The sequence below is a fragment of the Vitis riparia genome, chromosome 13 (genome assembly GCF_004353265.1).
Source record: "Vitis riparia cultivar Riparia Gloire de Montpellier isolate 1030 chromosome 13, EGFV_Vit.rip_1.0, whole genome shotgun sequence".
In the NCBI taxonomy this organism is placed as follows: Eukaryota; Viridiplantae; Streptophyta; class Magnoliopsida; order Vitales; family Vitaceae; genus Vitis; species Vitis riparia.
In genome coordinates this window covers 27,232,492-27,243,165 of record NC_048443.1, presented here as the reverse complement: position 1 = coordinate 27,243,165, position 10,674 = coordinate 27,232,492, and the positions used below count along the sequence as shown (strand labels likewise).

The 10,674-nt window shown below is 34.7% G+C and overlaps 1 protein-coding gene across 1 annotated transcript; it reads left to right on the top strand.

The window, feature by feature from the left end:
- Positions 1-261: 261 nt before the first annotated feature.
- Positions 262-10,170, top strand: LOC117929232 (cytochrome c oxidase subunit 6b-1-like). The gene is made up of 6 exons (XM_034849504.1): positions 262-391; positions 3,386-3,445; positions 5,002-5,316; positions 5,452-5,526; positions 5,625-5,714; positions 9,792-10,170. The coding sequence occupies exons 2-6, from the start codon at positions 3,404-3,406 to the stop codon at positions 9,843-9,845; spliced, it is 576 nt and encodes a 191-aa protein (XP_034705395.1). The 5' UTR covers positions 262-391; positions 3,386-3,403; the 3' UTR covers positions 9,846-10,170.
- The last annotated feature ends 504 nt before the right edge of the window (positions 10,171-10,674 follow it).

The following is a 10,674-nucleotide window of genomic DNA, read 5'->3' as shown; positions in this document are numbered from 1 at the left end:
GATGAATGTAATCTGTATAAATTTAAAAAGATAAATTATTTATTAAGTTTGTGAAACTCAAAATCAACTTATAGATAAATTTATTTTTCTTAAATTTTTATATTAATTTTTTTTTTGTGGAATTTTAATAGAATATTTGATTAAAAGGATGAAATTATATCCCATTTCCATTCACTTTTTTTTTGCCCTAAAAATATTTATTTTGGATAAAAATGTCCTCATGTTAAATAATCGAAATATGGGACAACGCTTGCGGAAAAAATAGCTTACTTTTTTAAGTTGAAAAATGGAAGAGAGAAGGAGATAGCAGGAGAAGCACAGCGAGAGAGCGCCCCTCTGGAGTCGACCTCTGGCGTACGCGACGAGGGAGATTTTGCCGTGTTCTTTTCTGGTAATCTCTTCTTTTTCTCAGGTTCCAATTTCTCCTCCACTGATTGTGTTGTTTTCTTTCTGAATTGGATTTTTATGGGAGGTTCTTTAGGCTCGGGTTTGCATTTTTGGTTTCTTTGGATCTGGGTTGTGTTTTGGTGGTGTCTTGCACGAGGGTGGGGGGTGGGAAGAGTGCGAACAAAATCTGAAATCCACCCTGGATGGATTGGACTTTGGAGTTTTGATTATTTCCCGTTGATTAGGTTTTCGGATTGGGGTTTGAGTTTTGCTCGTGAATTGGTTGAAAATTTGAAGAGAGGGGTTGAATAAAGCTTGGGAATCTGGCCTTGGAGGATTGGATTTTTTGGGTTTTAATTTCATCTTTTAAAGATTTGTTTTTAGGAGCACATTTTGATATTTCTGGATCTGGCTTGTGTTTGGTTGATGAAGTGTGGGAAAAGCAGGAAGAAAAGCGAAATAAAATTAGGGACTTTAGGGGTTTTAATTTCGTTTCCCATTGATTTGTTTTAGGGTTGGGTTTTGATTTATAAGGCATTTGATTTGATTTGTGGTTAGGAATGTATGTTTTGAGGATGAATTGCTGAAGAATGTAAGAAAATTGAAATAGATTTTCTCATTAGTTTCTGAAAATTTAATTTTCTTGAGATTTTTTTCTTTAATTTGTACAATTGTTTAAGAAAATTTAGTATTGCCCTTTTCTTTTTCTTTCAATTACTTGCATTAGAGCCAAAATAGGTGTGATGCATCCGAATATTGAATTGGGTTCCACTGATGTTAGTTTCTGAAGCTTGATGTTCTTGAACTGTTTTATTTAATATGCTTTTAGTTTTCTTGGTATTAATTTCTGAAATTTGAACTTCTTTAGATGTTTTCCTTCGTTGTACTATTTGTTTATGAGCAAAGTTTAAAATGTTGTTTGGGGAATAACTTTGGTTGAAGATCCTGGAGTGCTTTTTACTTAAGAACATAGGATTACACTAATTGATTTCAATATTTTGATTTCTTTTCTATACTTTTTTACAATCTAGTTAGTTCTTGAATAATTGACAAAAAAAGAAAAAAAAAGAAAAAAAAGAAAAAGAAAAAAATAGAGAGCTTGGAATCTAGTTTTCATTTCATTCTATTGCTATTAGATTCTAAAATTTGGTATCCATTAGACAATGTGTTTTTGAATTATTTATAAATTTTGTTTCCAATTTTGTTATAGGGAAATTAGGGTTTATGATTTATAGGTTTTAGAGTTTAGAGCTTAGAGTTTAAGCCATAAGGTTTATGGGTTTTAGGGTTTAGATTATCTATTTGTTAGAATATGTGTAATAGCCTTTGTATCTTTATGAAAATTGAGTTTTCATTTTGTTTTCACAAAAGTTTTGTATAATTGGTGCTTATGGTTAGATCTGATTAGAAGTTACAAGTGTGTGTTATTTTGGTCACAACCACTACATTAGTTTGTTTCTCTCTCTCTTTTTTTTTTTTTACCTTGGTCCTTGAATAAGGTTTTCCTTTGATTAAGGTATTCCTTTGAATAAGTTATTTTGTTTACCTATTAAATTAGAAAAAACATATTGTAAATGAATCTTTTTATACCCCATTACATTTTTAAATTAATCCTACATATTATTGACATTCTTTCTAATCTTTATGAATTTTAAGAAATGGTGGTGATTGAAAATTTCCCTTTGTGGCGATGGATCTTTCCCTTGTATATATATTTGGTTTTTGTTTTTGTTTTGATGGTTGGATCAAGAAGAAGGTTTATTTTCAAGGGGAGACTATTATCTTCAAAATGTTATGATTGTAACTTCATGTTAGGAAGAGGTATGTAATGCTAGTGTTATTATTTTTATTGTAAAACATTATTAACATGGTGTGGTTTTCTTATGGTCAATAATTTCTGTTTTGATGGTTGGGATCAAGAAGAGAGTTTGTTTGAAGATAATATTTTATCCTTTAAAATGAACCCTCTTATGGATTCCAACCATCAAAACAGAAAAAAGAGGGAAGACAAAAAGACTAAAAAACTAAAAATACGGTTGAATTTTGTCTTTTCCCTTTTTCTTTTGTGTTTATGATTCTAAGGAGCAAAACTGCTTATGCATTTCTAGCACTTGAATCATTGATTCAGGTGCATCGGAACATATAGTTTTTCAAAGTTATTTTCCATTTACTCCACACGTTCTCAAAAACAAAAAAAATAAAGATTGTTGATGGATCTTTTTCCTCTATAATTGATTGACACACAATCAAAATCAACCCTACTTTGTCTCTAAAATCCATGTTGGATGTTCTTAATATTTCCTATAGCCTTTTGTCTATAGGAAAAATCACTAAAGATTTGAGTTGTTTAGTTATATTCATTTCTTTTGATTGCATTTTTCACGACTTTGTAATGGGGAGTATGATTGGACATGCGAAGGAAAAAATTGGATTGTAGTATCAAGATGCTAATTGTAAGACTGGTGTTTTATGGTCTTCAGGCTTGGTCCCTACCTCTTCTCCAAAAGTTATCTGATTTGGCTTTGGCATAGTCTTCTAGGACATCCTTCGTTCTGATTATTGAAAAATGTGTTCCCATCTTTGTTTGAAAACATTAATTGCCTTGATTTTCATTGGGAAGTGTGTGTTCTTGCTAAGCACCACCTTTACTCATTTCCAGTAAAAAATCTGAAACGTCTCTCTGCATTTTGTTTGATGCATTCAGATGTTTGAGGTTCTTCTCGTGTTACAAATAATTTAGATTTTTGATGATTTGTTACATTTATTGACGATTGCACTTGTTCCACTTGGGTTTTTCTCTTGAAATCAAAATCTGAAGTCTCCACTATCTTTCCTATTTTTCATAAATTTATGAGGACACAATTGGGAGTCAAAATATATATACTCAAATCTGACAACAGGGAAAAATACTTTAACAATGACTTGATCGCATTGCTACACTGTTTATGTGAGCAACCCCTCACATTTCTCTCTTTTGTACTTGGTTGCTTCTCTGCAGCTGAAGAACATAACGTCAATGGCTTCACCAAATGTTGGACAAGATGTCACTCTACACGAGGTAGCAATTCTTTTTCCATGATTTCAAATTTTTATGCACAGTCAGTCTCTATTTCTTTCATTTCTTCGAGTTTGCTGGATTTTTATTTAGATATATTGGTAAATTGGGTGTATTCCGTGAAATTTGTGTTGACACGAGTTTTGGATCTCTTGTGTTCTCCTCCTCATCTTTGATTTGAGTGGATCTGCTGTTGTAGAGGGGGGAATCATTGGGGAAATGGGATATCAGTGAGTGATTAGTTCTAATGTTGATGATGTGGGTTGTGTGGATTTTTATTTGTTATTTTTGGAACAATAATGAATGATCTGAATTTACAAGTTTTGATATCGTTTCTTTAGATCCTTAATGAATACTTATTTTTTGTTATGAAATATTGTAACAGTTGGACATGGAATAGACATAGTTCTTGTGCTGCGAAAAAGTGAACTTTTTTGAATGCTTTTTCTTGAATTAGTATGCCATTCAACCACCATCATTTGGGTGACCCATCCCGGGCTTACCCAAACATTTTATTTATCCAAAATGACCTGATTCTGATACCTATAAAACAATGATGAATTTTTGTTTTCACCACCCAAGTCTATGCAAGGTAGTTGTCTGCTAACATTAAAAACTAGGCAGGTGGTTGCAGAAAAATCATGGGGGATAAATATTTATTTATTTATTTAGATTTGCTTCTTATAATCACCATGGGTTCAATTCAAGATTGTCATTTGAGTCTGTATGAAAGGGCTAATAACTGCATCAGGGCAGCCTTTCTACCTTTTGTCAGTTAATTTAATCCATTGAAACTGTTCTTTTCTCATTGGATGTGTTTTCTGTTCTCTAAGCAAACTACGATCAAGGGATTTCTCCTTGGACTTGGACAATGTGCGTGCATATTTAGATACCGTATTGCATCTGAAAACAGGTCTTCCAGACAACTAGATGGGTGAAATAAAAAATTAAGGGATTGTGTCCCATAGTGGGCTTGGTTTCTTTTTTCAAATTTTCTGAAATAGGACCCCCAACAAACTGTAAACGATGAATTGTATTTAAATAACTTGCAAGAGAATGGAAAGGAAATGTGTGCGTGACAAGGAAGCCAAGGGAAGGGGGGGAGGTCAAACCATCAAAAGTAAGAGTTAGGCTTTGAATTGTTTCATTAGGCCAGCGTATTACATAACTTCACAGTCTGTACTAAATCAGCTTCAAAGGCCAAGCCATGTTCATGGTTGTGTAATATCATTAGGGCCCATAATGGATGCAGAGTGGGTGATCAATGGAGTGTAAACATGAGTAAAGCTTTTGTCCTGTACAGGGTTGAAGCCTTAATGCATGTTTTGAAATGTTGTTGGTGATATCTTTTAGTATAGAGTTTGTTATTGCAAGGACATATCCTGAATGGATATTTCTTCACTAACATGGTTATGGTTACATTGCAGTTTGTTGGAGAATGAGAACATATAGTGGCCCTCTGCATTTTAGCATTTCCAATAATTATCTCCTTTTCTGTTTGATCATATTATGAATTGGTTTTGGCTGGAAACTTTTTGATATCATACTTTGACATGCAGCACTATATGTTGGGCGATGGGAAGGGAATTGAGAGTGTGGAAAAAAGTGAAATTAAGATCCCAGTAGATTCGGCTTCTGAGAATGTTGTAACTGAGAAGACTGAGGAAACACCTGCTGTTACAAAAGAAGCCACAGAAGCTGCTCCGACTGTAGCAGAAGAAATTATTGAGGTCACCTCTGCTGCAAGTCATGAAGCTTCTCCTGCTGCCAAAGACATCAGTGAAGCTACCCCAGATGCTGCTGAAGAAAGCAGCAACAATGTTGAAGAGGAAAACTCGGGTGATCAAGAAGTTGAACACACATCGGAAATAAAAGTCAGTATGAATAAATAATTTATCCTTCAAACTTCTTGACTGCATGTGCTAGCTCCTTCGCCTAATGTTCCTGCTGTTCTTGCTCCATCTTTTGATAATCTGTTTGTTCTATTGTGTATTGTTGCTGGATTGCAGCTTGAGACAGCACCAGCGGATTTCCGTTTCCCGAGTACCAACCAAACAAGGCATTGCTTTACCCGTTACATTGAATATCATCGGTAAGTCAAAGTGTTTTTGTGATTTCTTTTCTCTTAAACTTCACTCCCCCAATTTATTAATTAGACAAATTTTCTTTGTACTTATCTGTGTATCATCGGTGCACTGCTGCAAAGGGGGAAGGGGCTTCTGAGTGTGATAAGTTTGCAAAATTTTATCGTTCTCTTTGTCCTGCTGAATGGGTATGCATATTCATGCTTTTGCATGTTAATAGAACCATACATGCTTTCTTCTTAGGAAATTTTATAATTGTATCCATGGCATTAGCTATATTTTTTGTTCATTTTTCTGCCCAAAGGTAAGGTATATTAAATTACTAAATGCTTGTTTGGATACACTTCATGTGTTTTTTAAATAGTAAATAGTAATTACTACTATATAAAATATAATATCTCTTATATAAAAAGTATGAACTTATGTCCTATCTTTTCAAATTTGAGGTGGTAAAATTTTTTTAATACTTCAATTTTTAGAAGTCACTGTCTTTTTAAGGTATTTCTTAAAGGTTGTGATATTCCACATCGGATTGGGAAAATAGTTTTTGTTGCTATATATATATGGACTCCTCTTAACTATGTAGACACGTTTTAAATCCATGAGGATCCTTTGAGCCTAAAGTGGATGATATCTACATGGTTGGGAGCGAATTGTTACAAATGGTTTCAAAGTTGATTCCCGACCTCAGTGTGGGAGTTTGTTTGACCCCATAAGGGATGCATGTTTGTTTTGCCTTGAAATCCTATGGGACACAATGTGGACTTTATGTCTGCATAGAGGGGTGATTGTGATATTGCACATCTGATAAGGTAAAAAGTTCATGACTCTATATATGTATAAACTCTTTTTTACTATGTTGACACATTTTAAATTGTGAGGGTCCTTTGCGCTTAAAACAAACAATATCTACACAATTGGACACGAATCGTTACAAAAGAGTTCTTACATTTTATATAGGAGTTAATGTCATTTTCTGTTTTCAAAAATGGAAAACAAGAAGCGTATCCAAACAACAACTAAATTACTAAAACTTTTCAGAGTTTAGAAGGGAATTGTTTATTGAATGCTCAAAATTAACACTTGAAGGAAATGATAATGTGATTCTTCTTGCATCCCACTATATTAGCTTTTTATCAGATACATTGCTGATCGATTTAAACTGCACACTGTTGTTAAATGCACTTTCTAAACAACCCATTATGGACAAGGATGAGGGATGGTCGAACTCTAGTTGTAGTTATGAAAACATCTAACTGTAACCATATGTTAACATGATCATTGGTTCAATTGTATATGCATACGTGAACTGAATTTTTGATCGAAAATCACGTGTCTAATCTGCTAACATTCCCCTTTTTCAGTATCTTATAGCTCTTTTATCTCCTATGTGACTGGTTTGTATGTTCAGGTTTTAGATTTTAAGGCCATTGATGTATAATTCTCAAAATTAAGTCATCTTTTAGATGATTTACTTTCATAACTATTGTAGTTTGAAATGCATCATGTTTTCTAATTGCATTTCAGTTTACAAAATCTCAGGTGGGGAGATTTTCTACTCCTTACCTTGGTTTGCCTCTTAGGGCACTTCATAACTCCTCTGTTGTGTGGGATGCACTAGAGGAGAGAGATAAAAGGAGATTGATTTCTTGGAAAAAATAGTACTTATTCGAAGGAGGAAGATTAGTCCTTCTGTAGAGTACTCTTGAGTCTCCCAATCTATTTTATGTCTTTCTTTGCAATCCCTGGAAAAGTGAGGATTTGATTAGAGAAAATTTAAATAGACTTTTTTATGGGGTGATCTTGGGAATAAGCATGTAAAAAACTGTTCAAGTGTGCAATCCTATTTTGTAGTCTTAATCTTAACATAAAAAAGGCTTCTCATTATTGCTTTGACCACTCATTCCTTGCCAACTACCTCTAGGAAAAGGCTTGCATCATGCCTTTTGACTCACGTAAATCCATGATTTGTAGTAGCTCCAAATTTTGAACACTATGTGCAGTGGAGCATTGTGGATGTTCTAGTGGGTACCTTGGAGGTGGAGCACATCTAATAGCTTGTTTGGGATAGCTTCCTATTTTTTATTTTAGTTGGGAGTTGAGGCTAAGGTCATAATTTTTAAAAGGGCAATATTGGTATCACAAAAATTTTATTATTAAAATAAAGCTTCTATAAGAAGCAACATTTTTTTTTACTTTCATATTAAATTATTTTTTAAGCCATAAGCTCTTTGAACAAAATTAGCCAAACAAGCATAGAAGCTTTTATTGCACTTAAAAAAGAGCTTTTAATTTCTCAAAAGTTATCCTAAACAAGACCTAATATTCTTTACATTAGGTAAGTTAACTATTTTTAAATAAAACTTTAGTAAGGACAAGCAAAGAGCTGCACTAAAGAGAGGAGGCAATTCACTTGTCAAAAAACATAGATAAACTAAAAGATCAAAGGAAGAGAAAATGAAATTCAAAGAGGAGATGCTTCCAACAAAAACTAAATTGGAGGCCCCACCCTGCCTAGGAATCTTCACGAGTTGGATGTTTTTGGGAAGAGATGTTGCATATAAGGAGGTTTACAAGTGAAACGTTTTATTTCAATTGAAGAGAGGTTTCATAAAAGGCTATCGATGTGGAAAAGATAATATATCTTTACGGAGGGGACACTTGCATTGATTAGAAGTACCTTGTCCAATCTACCAATCTATTAGATGTCCTTGCTTGTAATCCCTAGAAAGGCCAAGTTGATGCTAGAGAAGATTTAAAAGAATTTTCTTTGTGGACGTGAGACTCTGGAGAAAAAGCCTCATTTAGTAAGATGGTTTGTTGTTTGCATGGATATGAGGAATGGGAGATTGGGTTGTACAAGTCTCTTTCTTCTAAATCGAACTCTCCTTGGTAAGTGGAGTTGGGGATATGTTTCTAAAGGGGGTGGTTTTTGGAAGCAAATTATAAAAGGAAAGTATGGGAAGGAGGAAGTGTGTTTGATACTCTTGTGTGGGGATATGTTTCTAAAGGGGATGGTTTTTGGAAGCAAATTATAAAAGGAAAGTATGGGAAGGAGGAAGTGTGTTTGATACTCTTGTGTGGTGAGAAGGAGTCTGATATTTTCGTTACTAGAACCAACCTCCTTTGAACTAGGTAATGGTAGGAGGGTTGAGTTTTGGAAGGACAAATGGTGTGGCAAAGAGCCCTTGTGTATTTCCTTCCTCTCCTTGTATGCGATGACTGTCTCAGGAGGCTTGGGTGGCTGATTTATGGGAAGATTCAGAAATGCGGGATCATTAGAATTTGTGCTTTTGTAGGCACTACAACGATTGGGAGCTGGACATTGTTGAGACTTTCTTCTCTAGATTGCTAGTGAAGTTAGTTAGGAGGAAAGAGAATGATAGGATGATCCGAAAGGATTCTTAAAAGGGTGTGCTTTTGGTAAAGTCTTTCTATTTGGTCTTGGAACTCGGGAGGTCAATCCCCTTTCAAACAGATGTCATTTGTAATCCGTGGGTCCCATCCAAAGCGAGCTTTTTTGCTTGGGAAACTGGTTTTTTGTGAGAGGGGGGGGGGGTTGACATCAAATCAACTTCAGAAAAGATGGTGGCCGCTAATGAATAGATGTTTTCTTTGTGAATTTGAGGGGGGACCTATTGATCATATTCTACTTCACTGTATCAAGGCAAGGATTCCATAACATTTTTTGTTCTCCTTAATCGATGTAGTTCAGGTGATCCCTTCTTTGTTGGAAGAAACTCTGTTAAGTTGATATGATTCCTTTGTAGGGAGGAAAAGAAAGAAGGCATGTAGAGCACTCCTCTTTGCATTTTTTGAAGAATTTTTTGGGTACGAAATTGAAGAGAATTTGAAAATGAGGAAAAGACTACTCAAAAGTTCAAACTTTCATTCCGTTGCAATCCCTCAGCTTGGGTTAGCATGTCCATAAGAAAAGACTCGATGAAAACATTTATGTGTTCTTTGTAATAGAGTATGGCTGGCACATGTAAGATAAAGGGTCAATTCTGATATATGGCCAATGTCCTGAAATTTGTAACTGCATTAATCCTACTCCAGGTGAAGCAAAATTTGACACAATGTTGTTATGGAGTTCTCACATGGGAACCCGTGAATCATGATCATGAACTACAAATCTTTCTTCTTTATGTAGATTATATTTTCATGTTTGAGATTGCAGACAATTTCTATATTTTTTTTCATTCAACTTAGCTCTTTAAGAGTTGCCATCTAAGCTGACTTTATTCGACTGTTTATGGTTGCAGGTAGAGAGATGGAATGAACAAAGGGAGAATGGCACCTTTCCAGGTCCTCTGTAGATGGTGCCCTTTCAAAAAAAAATCCAAATCCTTTTTCTTTCTTGCCATTTTAATATTCAAGTTGCTCCTGATTCCGCCAGATGAATTTCCTGGTATAGAATGGAACAGGACGAGGGAAACTGCTACCTGAATGATTCAATTTAATAAAAATTTTGGCTAGGTCTGTTGGAGCTATTTGTAATTTGACGTCTCTTTCTTCCAATCTTCGATATGCTTCCAGCTGTTTTGGAACAGCAAGAGGTCCTGAATGTAACCGAATAAAACTCTAGCAGTTAAATATGCTGATATAACTTGCTTTCTTGCATAAGGCACTTTTATTGTCTTTCATCCGATTGCTTCTTCCTCTTTGACATGCAACCGATACGGGAAACAAAGCTTTCTAAGTGTGCCTTTTGCCCTTTATCCTGCTGCAACTGGTTAGTCTTCTACTACTTATATAAATAGTAAAAGAAAGGCCTGGTTTGAAGAGAGGTGAAGAAGAGGGAGACCCCAATCCCCAGCAAGGACAGACATCCTGTGAGAACACCTATTACAACTAGACTTAACTTGAAGGGCCTACCTTGATTAGCCTTCCTGGAACAAATCAAACTTACTTTTTGTACTCTAGCTACAAGGGACAAGAAATCTGCTCTTTTGAGGGGCACCCCCAATGGATCTAAGATAATGGGCTAACACTCAAATGCTTGCTCTCAGTACTTATGATTTGTTGTAATAGGTAATGTGAAATTATAATGGGTAATGTCCCTGACATATAGGATTAGTTGTAACTTGTAATTGATAAATTAGGTTTATTTACGGGTAAATTTATTTTTCTAATTTTTAATTTTTA